General features: G+C 40.5%; 1 protein-coding gene across 4 annotated transcripts in view; it reads right to left on the bottom strand.

The window, feature by feature from the left end:
* Positions 1–19,109, bottom strand: part of dpf3 (double PHD fingers 3) — a 235,960-nt gene that overhangs the window by 67,137 nt on the left and 149,714 nt on the right. For all 4 annotated transcript variants that reach the window (XR_001730046.2, XM_008103841.3, XM_008103848.3 and 1 more), the window contains exons 4-5: positions 4,433–4,560; positions 2,510–2,605 (exon numbers count right to left, since the gene is read on the bottom strand). Coding sequence is in view for 3 of the 4 variants with exons in the window: in XM_008103841.3 (XP_008102048.1) it covers positions 2,510–2,605; positions 4,433–4,560 (224 nt within the window). In the remaining variant the exon portion in view is untranslated. The remainder of the gene's footprint in view (positions 1–2,509; positions 2,606–4,432; positions 4,561–19,109) is intronic.

A 19,109-nucleotide genomic window follows, 5' to 3' on the forward strand; every position in this document is an offset into this window, starting at 1 on the left:
GAAAGGGCTCAGAGTTACAAAGTGTCTCCCCTCATTCTATATAACCTGTTAGTCAGCTTGAGATGAGTAGGAACCATTAACTTTGAATATATGTTTTAAAGGTTTTTAACACTGACTTCTTAAATACTGTTTATATTTAATTCTGTTTTAATGTTTACATGTTTGTATATTTTAAATTTTATGCTAATGTTTTTATATTAAACCGCTTTGAGTCTCCTTCGGGAGAGAGAAAGCAGGGCATAAATAAATAAATATAATAATAATAATAACTCCTTGACAAATTTGAAGGAAAAGCTGATAAGGAGAAGACCTGGCTATGGCTCACGAATGTGATACTGAAAAAGGAGACAGAAGGCCTGATCCTTGTAGCCCAGGAGCAAGCCATCAGAACAAATGCAATTAAGGCCAAGATCGAAAAATCAGCTGATGACCCAAAATGCAGACTGTGCAAGGAAACCGACGAAACCATTGATCATATCCTCAGCTGCTGTAAGAAAATCACACAGACAGACTACAAACAGAGGCACAACTATGTGGCCTAAATGATTCATTGGAACTTACGCCTCAAGTACCACCTCCCAGCATTAAAGAACTGGTGGGACCACAAACCTGCAAAAGTATTGGAAAATGTACACACAAAGATACTGTGGGACTTTCGAATCCAGACTGACAAAGTTCTGGAACACAACACACCAGACCTCACAGTTGTGGAAAAGAAAAAGGTTTGAATTATTGATGTCGCCATACCAGGTGACAGTTGGATTGATGAAAAACAACAGGAAAAACTCAGCCGCTATCAGGACCACAAGATCGAACAGCAAAGACTCTGGCAGAAACCAGTACAGGTGGTCCCAGTGGTAATTGGCACACTGGGTGCCGTGCCAAAAAGATCTCAGCTGGCATTTGGAAACAATAAACATTGACAAAATTACAATCTGTCAGCTACAAAAGGCCACTTTACTGGGATCTGCGCACATCATCCGAAAATACATTACACAGTCCTAAACGCTTGGGAAGTGTTCGACTTGTGATTTTGTGATATGAAATCCAGCATATCTATCTTGTTTGCTGTGTCATACTATGTCGTTGTGTCAATAATAATAATAACCAGAGGGAACACTCTCAAGCCAAAGAAAGGTAGGACAGTCAAAGAGGACAGAGGTCAAAGAAGAAATTTTCAACATTGGAAACAGAAACAGACAAGGAGGTTTAAAGAGAAATGAAAATCTAGGCTGGAGTTTATTCTTCTTCATCTTGAACTCTTTACTGCTACCGGTAACACAACTGTCTATCACCTCCCTCCTGCATTCTTCCTCTGGCACAAAATAATACCATAGCTCATCAGTGGCCTTGTTTTTCCCTCCAGACAATCCATTAAATAAGAGATGGAGGAGTATTGATGGAGGAATATAGAGAAGTCCTTGTGAACATTTTGCTAATGTAAAAGCATTTCCTGCTGTGACTCTGCAACTGGAGGCTTGCAAGGGCTGGTGTGGCTCAGTCCTGAGAGCCTCCAGCAGTTCACTCCAGAGAGCAGAGAGGGCCAGAAGAGCCCGGCAGCAGCGTGACGAGGGGGAGGTGAGCCGCCTGCCTTCACACTGTGTGGGTTTCCTGCCAGGGGAGATGATTATTGAGAGCCTCCAGCTGCAGAGCCATGCGGAGAACGCTGATCAATAGCCAGCTCTTCCCTACACTGAAGCTGCCGAGGGAAAACATACTGCCTCAGTTCATCTAGAGATGCAGATACAACAAATGTCAAATGAGAAAAGTTTCTCTTGGCAAAAAAATATATGTATAATTTGGGTTTGGGGCAGAAGAATAATTCTGTTCTCACCATTAAAGAAACAACAGCAATCTAAACCAAAATCAGAAAGTATAAAAACAGAGGTGATCATCCCACAGAAAGATAGTAATTTTAGATGAGCTGAAACGGAATCATCAAAAACTCTACAGTTGTAGCAGTTCATATTCAAATTAACCACCATGCCTTTATTTTATGGAATTTGGGATTTGTAATGTGCTGAAAGATACAGAATTCTCTGTTTGAGAGCTCTCATGTTGTTATGTGACTATAGCAGTGGTTCTCAGCTTGTGGGTCCCCAGATGTTTTGGCCTTCAACCCCCAGAAATCCTAGCAGCTGGTAAACTGGCTAGGATTTCTGGGAATTTCAAGCATCCAAACCATAGTCTAGACCAGGGCTTCTTAAACTTTTCTACTTGCAACCTCTTTTGGCCCAATAAATGTTTACATGACCCTTGGAATACAGCTATATAAGATAGGAAAGACCCACAGCAATTGTGCTTACCAGAACGCTATAGCATAAATGTCATTAAACTCTTTGTCTAGAAAAACCTATGAAATTTATGGTGCCAGCGTAAGTCAACAGACAATTTGGAAACACATACACACACAAACTATCCATCTGTGAACATATAGAAACAATGAATGTGAATATGAAAACAGTTTGTTTTCCCCCTTTCTTCCTCTTTTGTGGCTAAAGCCACGTACCCGTCCTCTGGGTCTGTTCTTTCGTTTTGGGATATCTTCTTCCATCTCTTCCTCCTCATTTACTTCATCAGCATTTTCATCATTTTCCAGAACCCTCTGTTATTAAAACAATAAACAGTAATTAAAAACAAATTCCAGCACAGCAGAGGGTTTTCAGTATAAGGGCAAAGATGGAAGACAATATACATAATACCAGCATTTGGATCAGAGGTAGGAATCATGAAGTCTTGCAGATGTTGTTGAACTTGTACATCCCAGCAGTCTCAGCCATCACAGCCAATGGCAAGTTGCAGTTCAACAATATCTGGAGAGCTGTGTGATTCCCATCCCTGACTTAGATACTGTACATAAATTTAAAGATCATGCTATTCCAGGGCTTGAACTCTAAAGTTGTTCTTAAGAACTCTAAAGTTGTTCTCAAGAACTCTAAAGTTGTTCCCATTGCTTTTGGGGCAATGAATCTGCTCAGGTTTTAATCCAGACTTTAAATGAAATACATCTGGACTCAGCCAGAATAGAAAAAAAACATTTGCAGGTATTGAAAGTTTATTGTTTTTATTTTGATTTTACCTGAACCCGAACTCTTTCTTGAAATATCCAAAGATTCCCTTCCTCCTCCTCTGATCAAAATCACATCGAACAACATTTTAGAAATTTATTTTTACCAGTTTCCACAGAGATTTCTAAATTATTACTCAAGTTATGATCAACATGCTAAATATCATAGAACAAATAACTTTTCTTCCTTTTCCTCCTCACCCCCCCCCCCCCATCTCCTGACGCATAATTTCTACATGGAAGGAGGACTCCAGGACTGCCATAATGGCAGCCCAGTCAGTTTTTACATGTTTTTAGGGTGGATTTGAGGGGCGGTTGGGTGGAGGGGGTGGCTGCCATCTTGCTCCTCTGGGCTTCTGGAAGCCCGAAGAAGCAAGATGGCTGTGCGGACTCACCCCCAGGTAGTTCCAGGACTACCCGTGGGTGGGTCCCCGAAGGCCTAATACCCCATTAGACCCGGGCCTTTCAGAAAGGGCTGAATCTAATGGGGTATCTAATTAATTTGGCACACAGCAGAGTTTACCTGCCTTGTCCCAAATTAATTCACTTTTACCTGAGGCGTTGTTTGGATGCCTCAGGTAAAAGCCTAACAGGCCCCACCTTTTTGGGGCTGTCTGAAAGGGCCCAGAGACTCCTAATAGCATGGTGCTTGTTCTTCATATAACATTGAGATGCAAATATAACTATGGAAATTTGTTCCTGACCTATTGTGCTGTGTTAACTTGCATTTTTTGTATCTTGTGCAGTGTTCATTTGCGTTTCTTGCATTTTGTTGAAACTTACTCCTCCCCCAAATTTTATGTATATCATGAAGTAAAAGAGAATTAACTGGGCTGCCCATTGAGCTGTGAGGGCTTTTCTGACATTTTATAGTATCTCACAATAGCTTATTAGTTACATCTACATCAGAACACAATTTCTTTTTCTCACATAAGAACAAATATGCTTATGTATAGTGGCTGAGATTTATTTTGTTGTGCTTTCCTGAAAATCACAGCATGAAGGCCAGAAGAGATTAATAACCTGATGCCCAAGACAAAATAACATCATACATAATCATTTCAACATCACAGTCATCCTTCCACATTTTGTGGTTTTTGACGTTTGTGGAATTAGTCACCGATTTGATTTAAATATTCTCCCTAGAATCTCTAGGTCCTCCAGTGTGATTCTATGGTCATTTTGACATGGAAGTCAACCATAGACTTATGCTGATCTAGAAATTTCTAGAAATATGTTTTATCAGGTAAAAAACATAGGAATTTCTTTATTCTTCACTTTCACAGGGATTCTGTGTCCCTAACTCCCTCAAATGAGGAGGGCCGATGTATATAGATAGTAAATGTGAAGAGTACTCCCAGTCACCTGGATTTCTTGTAGAGTGTCCTCCTCTTTAGTATCTATCTTCTTTTCAAGCCCTTCTCCACGCAGCAAAGCTTCCAGTGTGGTCCCCTCGGATGTGAAGCCATCCTTCTTCAGGGGCAGGTCAACTTCTGACAAAGCAAATACAACAGAAGTTGCAGTTATTTTCTATACTCCAAGAATGCGAAACAAACAGTTAACCACGGAATGCATGCTATTTAAAATGGGGTTAATGAGTAAAATATTACCCTTCATATAAAACAGCAAAATCAAGGTTTGCTTCTTATTTTTTTTAGAAAATATTTTCAAGCCGTGGTTAGATACAGAATCTGTGGAAAGCCAATTGTACTTTCAGAGCAGAACAGTGAGCTGACCTTATGGACCCCCATGGTCTAATTTGTGGGAGGTAAAACACTGCTTGCAATTTCATTATGAAAACTGGAAAGGCAAAATAGACACAGCCCAAATCATTCATTTCAGGACAAACTTGTAGGAGAAGAGTAAACCCAGACTCTTCCTTGCAAGAATGTTTTATGATAACCAGCTAAAACAAACACTATCAATTATGTTCATCCATCAAAACACCTATTTTGCCTTTCTAATTTTCTGCACACACCGATGGACTATATTTTTATTGCACAACAAAGCACTGAATTAGATGCCACTAAGCCGCAGTCTCTCTACATAGAATGTCAGTTCCATTTCCAGTTCTGATTGGGAACAGAGGTACTTATCGGGTGAGCTCTGGCATTATCTGTCACTCCAGAGACAGCAGGTACTGCGCAAAACCAAAGCAATCCAGCTTCCCCAGAAATTACACAAGGATTATACAAACACTATGTCACATTGTGTCTTGGACCCATTTACTTTTATAAACAAATACCACATAACTGTATATCATGATTGATTCCAGTTAAGTACCATTTTGGATGGTGAATGTGTGTGTGTCTGTGTGTTGGAGGGAGAAAAAGAGGGACCCAGCACATCAGAGATCGACTGCTGGGCAAATGTAGCCACTGAGCTCATTAACAGGACATGGCAGGATGTGCCTTAAAGGGCAACTCAGTGGCTCAGTGAGCAATTAAATCTCATGTCAGTCCCCAATGAGAATCTATCAGTGTCACAAGCATATAATATCTCAGTCCTATTGCTGTTCCCACCACTCACATTTTTATTTATGGTGGACTATTTGGAACAATGGAAGTCAGAACCAATATCGTGAAATATGCCATGGGAAAGGGGTAGGAAACAGATGAAGCCCCCTCCTCTTCTTCTGGGAAATATGCAGAGAGAGAAGCTGTCTGTTAGCTGTCTAGTTTGCAAAAGATACCATCTTTTGGGATGGTGCTCTCTGCCAGCATATGGAGAGCCCCAGGGGAAATGGTGGTGAAAAACCCAGACAAGCCGCATCCATCCATCCATCATATTGCTCATTTCCACATCTCCAAGGCATAAATATAGCATCCGAGGGCAGGGGAGGGGGTAGTTTTAAGGAAGAGTAGTGGAGGGTGTGTGGAAAATACAAACATGTGTATGTGAACAGTGAGATTTTTAATTATATTAAGTCAATAATACAATTAGGTTGAGATAGTATTCAGGGGTTTCCTTATTTTGTTTTTAAAATGGGATAACCTACATCTGCAAAGGTTTTTTGTTGGTCCCAAAAAAGGGGGAGGGTGATCTTTGTAACAGACCTCAGAGTCATTCTGCTGTGACACTCATTCTGTACAATCCTCTGCCGATGCTAAATAACTTCCATTTTTACCAGTCTCTCCACAGTCAGCAGCCTGTCTCTGCTCTGTTCTGCCTGCCTGCCCCCATATCAGTATACAGCACTCAAACTCTTTGCCATTCGTTGACCAACATAGGAAACAAGACACTGGACGTAAAGGACTTTGGTTTGATTCAGCAGGGCTTTTCTTATGTTCAGAAGCAGCATCCTAATCAAACTTCTAAGTCCATGTGGTTATTCTGACAGTTTAATATTCCAGAGAGCAGTGGGGTAATTGGACACTCCAGAGGCCAGTACGCTTCTCTTCCAGCAAGGCCAACTAGTCTCATAAGATGAAAGAAAAAGCAAGAATTGGTGTGTTCTGGGATTTTGAGATTCCACAGTACACTGGTATTATAAATTACATCAGGATTGCAGGGTGCCTTTGAATTTCAAACCAGTTCTATATTTGACCTAGAGGAGTTCTACTTCCAAATCATACCCCGTGCATTAATTTTTCAAGTCTCCAGCTTCTTAAAGGCCATGCTTCTCTTTACAGAACATCTTTCAAATGTCTGCCTCAATAAAGTAAAAAAAAAAATCTGATATATCTGTATCTAAAAATCTAATTCTTTGATCTTGTTCATTTAAGAAAACACCTAATAATGTAGATAAAACTGTTACTGGGTGTTTTACCAAATGAACACAAGCCAAGTATTATTAAAACTGACTGACAAATGAAATAAAGCCTTACAAACAACAATATTATAGCACTATGATTTCACTTTAACTGCATTGGCTCCATCCTACATCTTGCGATTTATAGTTTGGTGAGATGCCTTTCTCTGAGCTATAGCACTAGAGCATTCTGGCAAAGAAGTTTGAGTTCCCCCTTACCAAACTGCAAATCTCAAGGTCCCATAGGATGCAGCCATGCCAGTTAAAGTAGCATCAAAGCATAATAATTGTGCAGTGTAGATATACTCAGTGTTTCTGAAAATGACTGGATTTAAGAAGGTTTGCAAGAGGGAGAAGTTAGGCAGCCAGAGGCATTTTTTTCCAAAGGTTAGCAGTAGATCAACTTCATCTAAAACTGGGTTTTGCAACATGCAATCCTCCAAATGTTGTTGGACTTCAGCTCCCACCAGACCCAGTCCAACGTGGGAAGCCGATTACGCCTCGGCGTTGGGCGCACGTCAACGGGGGCACTGTCGAGGCCTCAACAGCACCCCCGTTTTGCGACGGTGTTTATCCACACAAGTGCCCAACGCAGGCTCCGGAAGGCCTAGCACGGGCTTCGGAAGGCCTAGTGCAGGCTCCAGCAGCTCGCGTCTGGCCTTCCGGTGGGCTGGGTGGGCCTTTCGGAGCCTTGTGCCAGCCTCCAGAGCCTTTGGCCGGCCCTATGGCCTCGCGCCGGCCCCTGTAGCCTGGCACTGGCTTCTGAGGCCTCTGGCTGGCCTTTCAGGCCTCTGACCGGCCTCCGCAGCCTCGCGCTGGCCTCCGAGGCCTCTGGCTGGCCTCTGGCCATCCTCCGCGGCCTGGCCTGCCTTTGCCTCCTCAAGCCCAGGTCTCCGGGCTGCCTGGACATGTTCCAGAAGCCCGCCTATGGCAGGCATCCTCAGAGGTTGTGAGCTCTGTTGGAATCGAGGTAAGTGAGGTTACATATCTGAACCTCAATATATGCTTATGTTGTTATGTAATGTACTTGTTATTTTTTATGATTGGAGTCCCTTTTTGGGAGATAGGGTGGTATATAAATAAATGTATTATTATTATTGTTATTATTATTATTATTATTATTATTATTATTATTATTATTATTAATGTCCAGGGTGGGAGAAAGGATGTTTTGGTGCTTAATTTGTAAAATCATAATGTAATTTGATGTTTAATAGGCTTTTTTCTTAATCCCTCTTTATAATCCAACATTTTCACTTATTCAACACTTTTATTTTTCAGTGATTGGTTGGGGGGGGGGGGCTCAAAAATTCTGTTCGCTTACACTGGAAAATTACCTTGGGCCTGCCCTGGCTCCCACTGCCCTGTCTATTAGCTATGGTGATCAGGATTGTTATTGCCCCCTAGGATTGAAGGGAGAGGCTACATGCTGCCGTTCCTGACCCATATAGAGGAAGAGTAAATAATCTGGGTGATAGAAGCTATCATTTGTGCCCATATTATTAGGTTACATAGAGACAAGTCAACATAAAGGAATTAAAAGTCTCTCAGGCTATTTCTCTTGATATGGTGCAACATGCCTACCTGCTATGTGTTACATATATATACCAAAATGTCAATTGTGAAGGATAAAACCCATTTGCAGAGACATCCACAAGATATACTTATCAGGAAGTCAGAATTATGGGCTACAGCTTCTCATTGAGCATCTGCTCACTGACAAACTTAGGTGACCTCAACGTAATATGCAAAGCAGCCTTTAGATATAAAGGGAAACTGAAGGGGAAGATTATATGCCAATTACACATGAGAATAGTCAGAATAATCACAATTTTCAAGAGACTCCTGCAATCATTTATCAGGTCCCAGACCATCATTTAGAAATCACTGGTGCCATCAAAGCATTTAATCACAGATTCTGGCATTTGAATCCCACCCCTCAATGTCAATGCTTCCAAAGCATAATTTAAACATAAATAAATAAGTAAAACAAAAAGACAACAATTTCACTTTGGCTCTCAGACTGTTAAATTATAGTATAAATATATCATTTTTTTAAAAATGTAGTAATGGTTATGCATGTTATAATTAAGCAAGCCACCTTCAGTAACTCCACTCTAGAATATTCCATATGGTTATCTAATTTTATTTCGTATAACCAAGAAGTGTTATATAGGGGAGTGGACAATATTTCTTAAATGTTCATTCAAGGTTGCCTTGAGACTAAACTGACAGAGAAGACTAGATGACAAGAAATAGGTTTTTATTACACTGATTAGAAATATATAAAAATGTGATTTTCACATGTTCTAAGTACATGGAATGCCAAAAGCTTTGTATATTTTTAATGAGCACTGAAAAAATCAAGATTTATGGCCATAGAGCTCATGCAGGTGGGCAAAATATACCCTGCGGACTCAGCAATATTCTGAACAGAGTGAGAAAAGACACTGTATAGGAAAAAGAAACATTCCAAATCACTAGGGTGTTAATGCCAATAAGAAAATCTTTAGACAGAGTCACAGCATATCGAGTTTGAAGACTCTGCACAGCCAAAAGATCCATAGCACAAAAATGAGTAGTGGCAGAAACACAGGAGAACATAAAATGAGTGTTTGTTCTCAGGATACAGTCAAATGTGTCTAAATCAGGCAAACAAGGGGATATCTTAAGGTTCAAATAAATAAGAAAAATCTTGGCTGCAAATAGTGGTCCAACTAAAATAGACAGTGACAGTAAATTGGCAGAGATAGTTCCTATAAATCCTTCATGATCCAGTTTTTTTCAGCTGCTTTTAAAATATCTGAGTTTCTCCTTTTGTCCTCAGCTTGCTTCAGTTACTGCAAACTTAGTTCAAAGGCCAAAAGTACAACAGAGATCTGTTGAGGGATTACATAATACAACAGGAATTATATGAGGGATCTGTTCTAGGACCCTTCATGTAATATGATTTTTGTGTAATCTGAAACCCTATTTTTCTTACCTTAAATAAACAATACCTTGAGCTTCTGGATGAAGCATAGCACAGAATTGCTCTGGAAAATCTAGAAAATGTCTAGAGAAGTGTTCTCTCCATGACTCTAGCACAACTTCCACCCATAGGTCCTGTCTGAAGTTAACCATAGAATCGCACTGGAGACCCTGAGAGACCACTCCTTTAGGTATTTTCTAGGTCTTCTTGGGTGACTCTATGGTATTCAAAGCTCTTCATGAGTTTGCAGAATATGTTGTCCAACTGTAGTTTGCACTCAACTAAGAAGAGGAAGAATAGAATCTGGTCTTTTCCAATAGATTCAGTCAAAAATTGTGGCAGCTTCTCCTAGATTGTGTGTTCTTCCTCCTCAATATTGTTGCCAACTTGACAACTTTCTGAAATTGATTGACTACAGTGTTCTGGTTGTCATCTCTGAAATGTTGGAGGATATGTTAAACCCATTAAAAAAGGTGCTAAATGTTCAATCAAAACTCATACAAATCATGTTGTTGCACCCCCTAGGCTGCAGAGACATCTTAAAACCACACTGGAGCCCCAGGCTATAAGCAATGCAAGCTGTTTATTGAAGATAATATGTAAGCAATAGCAAATCAAAGTTCAAAGTCAATAAAATGAGGTTTTAGTTGACAAGTTATGAGACACTTGAGAATCTTGACGCCAGGGTCCATAAAAATCCAAACACAAGAATAAACTTCTATCAAGATAATCGAATTTAGGAACAGGATCATAAACTGGAACAAAGAACAGGATCAAGTACTGGAGCAAAGAACATGTTCATGAACTGGAACAAAGCTCAAAATACAAGGCTTACAGGAACTTTGGATGAAAGTCCAAAAGTAACATGAAACAAGAGTCCATGAAGCAAGAACAAACCTCTTGATGAGCAAAGTTACCACCTCTGAATTCTCTCTCAGAAGCAGTTCCTCTTAAAGCTAGAATCAAGGCCTCTTTCCATGGCTCTTTCTTACATGGCCCTTTTGCTCCTTCTCAAAACCTCCCTTTCTTGTCCCTGTTGGCATGTTGCTTTCTTTCTGTCAACCTCATTTCTCTTATCAAGAATGGAATACCCCTCTGCCAAGGGATAGCTCAACCTTGATTCTCCCAAGGAATGTGGTTCAAGCTGCCTGCTTGAAACCATTGTATGTCTGCTCCCAGAATCCTCAGGAACAGCAGCCTCATAACTCTGGCTGCATAGGAATCCTAGGCTCCAACCCAGATTCATCTGACAGGTCAGGTGCAGGTACAATCACAGGCTGAACAGGCCCAACCTCAGGCTCACCTGACAGCTCAGGTGCAGGGTGGAATACAACACATATTGATTCACTGGATCTACTCTAGGAAAATGCTTGCAATTTGATTAAGTCATAGTTTTGCTACAAATATCCGTAAAATCTGTCAAATGCAAAGCCGTGAAGTCTTGGCTCTGCCTTTCCTCTCCTTTGCTTCAGTTCCCTCTGTTTAGGTTCCCCAATAGAGTAGATGCCTCCATTTGTATTAGTTTTTGGGCGGAGCTTAAAAAACCCCTAGAGGCCAGCCTTAGTTGGTTCAGTCCATTTGCCTGCTCAGAGCTTCCTTGCTAGGCCCGCTTTTCTTTCTGCAATAGAGCTAAAGAGTTTAGAGGCCTGGATATTGTCTGGAAATCCTAGGCCCTAGCAATTCAAACAGGCATCCTTGGCACTATAAACTCTTCATATACCATCAGCCCTATTGGCACCAGAAGCTTGTGATCAGCCCAAGTTGCAAAAGTAGAAAACCAAGTCCATCACTTTGCATCAGAAGCAAAAGACTTTCCATGATTCCAGAAAGATGACTGCATTCAGAAAATTCTCCTTTTGTAATGTATTGCTTTAAGCTATTATACAATAGTCCTGAGTGGAGTTAGCCCTTTGTTCTTCCTGTTTTCAGTAAACTTGTTTTGGTTAACTTTCATCTTGCCTAAAATGTCCCTGCATGTTAAGGGTCTTGATCTTAACTGAAAGATATAGCCCCCGAGTAAAGCCAGACACCATAGTTCTCCCAAAGGCTCCAGCTTACCATCACAAAAGCTACCCTGCTTTATAGGGAGACTCTCCAGTCCCAAGTCCAATTTGGGGGGGAAAGAGTCAGAAGAAAAAGGAGAAAAAAAGTTTCAAATATTATGCAAACTGGTGGCCGATTTTCTCTCCCCCCCCCCCCCCCCCAGTGAGATGCAAGTAGCATCCTAGTAAAGTGTCTCTTGCAGTTACCTTTCAGGTTGAGAGTCAAAGAAAGAAAGATGGTACAAAACATCTACACACAACATTGCCATGGTTCTGCGGCAAGGTTTGCGGCACACAATGAGACGTGGCACATGCAGAACAGCCCTTCTGTGAACGGCCTCCCTCCTCATCACTGGAGTCCACAGAGAGCAAAAAAATGAGAACAGCCAGAGCTCTGGTGTAGAACAGACCCAGAATGGGAGTAAACGTGAAACAACCTCTGCCATCCATCCAAGTGACAGCAAGAGCTGTGGGAAGCCGAGGCAAAATCTCCACAGTCCATAAATTATTCCCGTTGCCTCCATCTTCCTGGACCAAAAATAGTAAAGATTATGAGGGGAGGAGAAATCCATCTGAGGAGAAAAGCAAATGATAATGAAGAGGGTAAAGAGTGGAGGGGGGGGGTCTGTTTTCCCCTTCATTTGATTAACGATGAGTCAAGAAGCTTTAGGGGGGTGGGAGGAGAGGGTGGGCAAAAAGATTGATGGCTTCAGAGACACTTCACATCTAAGAGACAAATGACCGGTCAGCTGCCCTTGGTGTGCAAAGAAATGTGTTTTCTAAACAACTGGACCAAATGCAAGCATGTAATGTCCCTGTTTGAAAGACAGATTAACATGAAGCAGATGGAGCCACCTGAGGTACTTAATTTCAGGACAGAGAAGAAGGGGAGACGGGGAGCAATTGGGTTCCTTTGTGCACCCAGCAAGGTCAGCCTGCCTGTTCATTAACATTAGCTGTGATATTCGCTTAACTACCTTTCTCCCTCCCCAACCCAGCATTCATCTCTTTGCTGTACACAAGAAAGACCTAGGTGTTTTGTTGGCAGAAAGAAGCCCTTTAGAAGCTGGAGGGGGAATAAGCTAATCAATCTAAGGATATCTTTGACTGCTTAACATCCTTCAAGCTGTTACTGTATGGAGAGGGCAAAATGGTGGCTAGTGTGGAATATGGAACAGCAGAAATGGCATGGTGGGTTGGAAGGCATCTTATCTCCATTAATGTGTTCTGCATATATCACAACAATAGGAGACCCATTAAGATTCAGCAAGGAAGGAAAGAAAAGAGAGAAGCTGCCTTTCTGGAATCATTTCCAAGAGGAACGTGATTGAATTAATCCATTCAGATATGAAAAACAAAAATGGCAAGATTATATAGTTAGAAATGCATGTGTCCACCTAACCCCCAAACAAATTTCACTGGCTTCATCATCTCAATTTTTCTCAGGTCTTTTGTCTGAGCCGTGGGAAATAGGAAAGTGGGAGATGGCAACCCTGGCTGTATATAAAATAGCGGAGGGCAACTCTGCAGAGTGAGAAGGTTGCCTTTTCCTTCCTAGCCCCCCAGCTGTTCTCAGAAGCACATTCTCTTTAATCTGAAAGTTATGTCACATCATTTCCAACTTCATTTTTATTTTTATTTCAACATGGTGCACTTGTGGTGGAGAGGAGAAAGGGACCAGCTAACACCTCCTGAGGTGGTTTAAGCTGCATCTGAAGACCAAAAGTTGGGTCAAAACTGTAATCGGGAAGAAGTCTAGCAGCACTGTCTCCTGAAGGCAGGAAAATGGGATAGATATAAATTAATATTCACCTCAATATAAAATAATGGGATTTTTTGTCCCCAAGAACTGCAATGTCTCAGTCTGGAATCTGCCAGGCTAAACTCCTCCAATACCTTTATTTCCAACATATCCAATTTTATTTGTTCGTGTATTTGTGAAGCCATTTCACCCCAAACCTGATACTCAAGCCAGTTTACAAAAATTAAAACAAATATAGTTTGATTCTTGCTAGCAGTACCTTTTTAAAACCACCACAGATTTTCAGCAGTAGAGGTAGATCCCAAAATGATCCTCTAGAGTAGCCACCTTCCCTGTCCATGCACATTATTGTACAACATGCATGCATTTATTGTAGATACAGCATTATTGGCAGAAACAGCAGCTGCAGGCATCTATCCTCAAGTCTTGCACTTTGCACTTTACTTTATCGTTGTTTGCTGACAGGCTTGTAATCCATAGCACCACACAGAGATCTAATATCACTGGTTTCCTATAGTGTTTGCACCTTGCAGAGCACTGAGTGTTTGGTTACAACAACAGATGTAGTTGGGGTTCATGTGTACGGGCAGACTTACTTTCTATTTCCACAAAAAGACATAAAGGAATCCAGTAGCATCACTGCGATGAACTGGGAAGGAAAATTTTCAAGCATATGTTCTTATGGAGTTCATTTCATCAGTTATTTATTTTCATGCTTTTTATTTCATTAATTCATTTTTCATCCCACCTTTCTCCTAACAAGGGGCCCAAAGCATTTTACAATGTAAGTTAAAACAAAATGATTTAAATTATACGTAGTATGAAAGTTTTAAAACACATTGAACAAAAAATAGTAAGCTAAAACAACTTCAAACACTTTTACCATATATTACATTTTAGAAATACAATGTATCTACTGAATATCGTTTGTCTCCAATAAGTTAAAGGCTGAAGGTTTGTTTGAATAAGTTCTTTGCCATTGAAAAGAGAGCAGAAAGGAGGCCAACTGAGTGTCGTAACTCACACTCTGGAGTGGGATGATTTAGGAGGAGCCTGAAATCTCCTGGAAACAAGTGAGTTTCTGAATCCAAGGAACCAGGGGTTGAAGCAGAGGCAGGCCTAGCTCCACAGCAAGAGGCTGCAGACACTGAGGATCCTTTGTCATCATTCTTCAAGTGATGAACAGGCAAAGTGATTTGCATCATTTCCAAAGGTTATTAAGTAGAAGACACTGACCTAATTAGGCATCTATGCCTAATTGCCTATATAAAAATCTCCCAGCCATTACCTGGCAGCTTTGTTGATGTCAACCATCCTTCTTGATCACTGGCAGTAATTTTTAGGCATGTTTTCTTGACTTTGGGCTATCTATGACTGTTGACTCTTGTTTATCTCTTGCTGGCTTTATTTATCTGGACTACCGACTTTCTGAACAACTTCTGGACTGGCCGGTGACCACTGTATTGTTTCTCCCTTCATCCTGCTGGATACCCTTTGATTGACCTGGACAGAAATACTCCTCAACAGCTCTAACACTCCAACTATCTGGTTCCTGGGTCACTTCCTAACTGGAACAAAGGTCATTAAGCCTCCTTCAGGAGGGAGCTTGTGATTTGGTGAGAAAGCCCCCCCCCCCCAAGATTATAAGACTTGGGCAAGCTCATATGTTGCATACAGACTTTCAGATGATTTGGAAATGGTGAGATATGGAGTTTCAGATCACCTCCAAAAGTTTATTCTAGAAATTTACTTTTATCAATGTCAAAGGTGCTACTGGATGCTTTTGCATCTGTTTATTCTAAAGCAGTCTAATGTGGTTCTTTAAAGACTATTTTAAATTTTCAGCTATGGTGAACATTTCAGCTTCAAGAATCTCACTTTTCAATTGCCCCCAATGAAAGTGAGGAGAACTTTATGTCTTTTGCTTATGACACAAGGACTGAAGCCAAACTTTTAAGAGGACATACTCTGAACTTGGCCAATTCCTTCTTCTGTTACTTAAACAATCATAAACTGATGTAACTTGAGCAGGATGCTTATGCATTGCCCTTTTGGCAGTGATTTGTTGTTTATTTGTTCAGTCGCTTCTGACTCTTTGTGACCTCATGCACCAGCCCATGACAGAGCTTCTTGTTGGCCATGGCCACCCCCAGCTCCTTCAAGGTCAAGTCAGTCAGTCAAGGATACCATTTATCCATCTTGCCCTTGGTTGGCCCCTCTTCCTTTTTCCTTCCATTTTCCTCAGCATCATTATCTTCTCCAAACTTTTCTGTCTTCTCAGGATGTGGCCAAAGTACTTCATCTTTGCCTCTAATATCCTTCTCTCCAGTGAGCAGCCAGGCATTATTTCCTGGAGTATGGACTGGTTGGATCTTCTTGTGGTCCAAGGGACTCTCAGAATTTTCCTCCAACACCACAGTTCAAAAGCATCTATCTTCCTTTGCTCAGCCTTTCTTAGGGGCATACAGATGACACTGCCTAGGTGTAAGCAGCAATATGAGATAAATCGGTTGGAAAGCCATTTTACTTTTCAATAAAATGTCTTTCCCCAACCTTTCAGGGATTAAACATCTTCCTTCTTTTCTTTCCACTTTGAGCTCTATAGGGAAGGGCATATTGCTGTAACAAAAGTGCAAAACCCAACTCCTATCAACACACACACTTTTCTACTTAAATAATGACATTTTTGTTGTTGTCATGTGCTTTCCAGTCATTTCCAGCTTAAAGCAGCCCTAAGGTAAACCTATCACAGGGTGTCCTGGCAAGATTTGTTCAAAGGAAAGGTTTCCTCTGAGGCTGAGAAGAGGCAAATTGCCCAAGGTCACTCAGTGGTTTTCTATGTTCAAGTGAGGTTTTGAAACCTAGTCTCCCAGTATCTTAGTCCAACACTCAAACCACTAAATATTATTTAACACTTAGCAGAATTTTTCCTAAACCCATTACTGATTTGACACAAAGTTCCATTTAATAATTCTAAAAATTGTGAATTTTGTATATTATATCTTCACCTTAACTTTTACATATAACTCCCTTCCTTGCAATGTGCATTGCATCAGCTCCATTTCCCATTCACTCCCACATGCCCACACACATCCGTTGCTTGAAATAAGCAGATGTTTGTCTGATCCGAATGTTTTAGCATAACATATCTGTATTTTATGAGAACATCAAGTGCGAAATGCAGGGAAATATTAAAATGAATTGCAAATCAATAAAAACTTATTTAATATATATCAAGTGTAAAATGATTATGAGGTAGTAAAATATTTACTGGAGAGAAGAATAAAGATGACAAATTGAAAACATTCACTGCAGAAAGGGAGGGAATAATAGGTGGGAACAAAAGAAAAACCATCTTACTGCTCTTGCTTCACTCTATGTAATCATAAAATTTGGCTCATAACATTTCAAGCTGGAGTTTTATATCATTTATTACTTATTCCTTTAAAGTAGGCACTGGAGGGGAGAAAAATCACTGTTTAAATATTATCATATTTCAACCTTCTAAACAGTTTCCAAAGAGCCCTATAAAGTTGAATAGAATTAAAAGGAAATAAAATCCCACGTTTGTCTACCATATAGCATATATAAATTTTCCCCCAAACTCATACGATATTGACCACTGTGTCAACTTCATAGATATAGGGTTTAACAAGATGTTACATGAGACATATGGCAACCCCATTTCTCCCTTGTTAATGTTTTGTAAAAGAAATGAAATGGCATCTCCACTTTCAGAACTAGAGTTTTTAAAGGGGTAGAACAAGATCTCTGAACAAATCCCATGTTCATTTTTAAAATATTAATAGCAGTCATGGGGAAGGGGAGTCAGTCAATGAAGGCTCCTTCTTTGGAGGCTTTTAAGCAGAGGCTAGATGGCCATCTATCAGGGATGTTTTGAATGTGGATTTCCTGCTTCTTGGTCGGAGGCTGGACTGGATGGCCCACAAGGTCTCTTCCAACTCTATGATACTATGAATGTAGATGGGGACCACAGTGCTGCAAAAAAGTTTATCCCTTTTCTCTATGGATTTTTTCCAGTTAATTCCCCCCCCCCCCCCCCAAGCACACACACACCTATGCACACATATACTGTTCACACACGCGGACTGAGGAGATGCTATGTGCCCCTGAGGGCAAATATATGATGAATAATTTTGCTCACGGAAAACACAGCAGATTGAAAAAGGAGATTTTAATTGCAATTGTAACATGGTCAAAAGAGTTATTCCACTTGGAAGTCCTACCCACATATCCCAATCTACACTACAGCGCCAACAAACATTTTCATATCACATTCCCATACCTATCTATTTAAAGGTAGTCCCACCGCATTATTGCTGATAAGTATCCTTGGTAAAGTGGTACAGAAATATGTACAATGGCTAAAGATGCTATTCACAAATCATCTTCATGACATCTAATCTGACCTTACATACATATTATCAAGCAAACTTATTTCAATTCCCCTTTCAGCAAGTGGACACAAACTCAAGCTGGCTCCTTGCATTAATTAATTTACTGCTGTCCATTTATTTGTTTTTGTAGTCTTTTAAAACTGCTGGTTCATTTTAATCACTAGGTCAGAGGTCCTCAAACTTTTAATTAGGATTATTGTTGTGTGCCTTCAAGTCATTTCAGACTTAGGGAGGGTCACATCCAGCCTGTGGGCCTTAGTTTGGGGACTCCTGCACTAGGACTTATATCAATAGAGTATTTAATACTCTGCACCCATAGTCTGAAAAAGAGCCAGTATGGTGTAGTGGTTTAAGTGTTGGAGTATAACGCTGAAGTCCAGAGTTTGAATCCTATCTCAGACATGGAAACCTACTAGCCACTCTCTCAGCTTCAGAGGAAGTCAAAAGCCCCTCTGAACAAATCTTGACAAGAAAAGTCTATAATAAGTTTGCCTTAGAGTTGCCTAAGTCAGAAATGACTTGAAGGTACACAACAGCAACCCATGTCCCACAGCAATTTTAAACACAGACAACTTCTCAGTATTTATAGGCACAGAGCCACAGGGCAATAGCAGAATCCTAAATCAAAGGCATGGCATCTTGAGTATTTGGAATAAATACTAAAAACAGAATATATTCTTCCATTTCATCACAAGAAGCATTTTACTAAGGAGATAAAAAGGTTCAAAAGAGTTGGCCAACAAAAAAAATCAGGAAAAGAAGTAGATATCATAGAAGATATCTACAGGAGACCAAGTTCATCACTGGCCAACACACATTTTGGTGCCTCAAATGTTAGCCCTGTTTCTGGGTATATTTGACCTGCTGATTTCAAAAATGGCACCACTTTTCCCCATCAGCTCCAGTTTTTGAGCTGCAGAACATATGCCACATACCAGCTGCCAGCTGCTCACTCATAGAAAACCATGATAACCACCATATCTAAGAAACTAGAGCTGATAAGGTTTATACAATCAATATTCTGAATCAGTGCCCCAAAAAATCCCAGGAAGAGAACTAAAAACCAAGAGACTAAGAAAAAAAAAACCATGATACCAA

The sequence above is a fragment of the Anolis carolinensis genome, chromosome 1 (assembly GCF_035594765.1).
Source record: "Anolis carolinensis isolate JA03-04 chromosome 1, rAnoCar3.1.pri, whole genome shotgun sequence".
Classification (NCBI taxonomy): domain Eukaryota; kingdom Metazoa; phylum Chordata; class Lepidosauria; order Squamata; family Dactyloidae; genus Anolis; species Anolis carolinensis.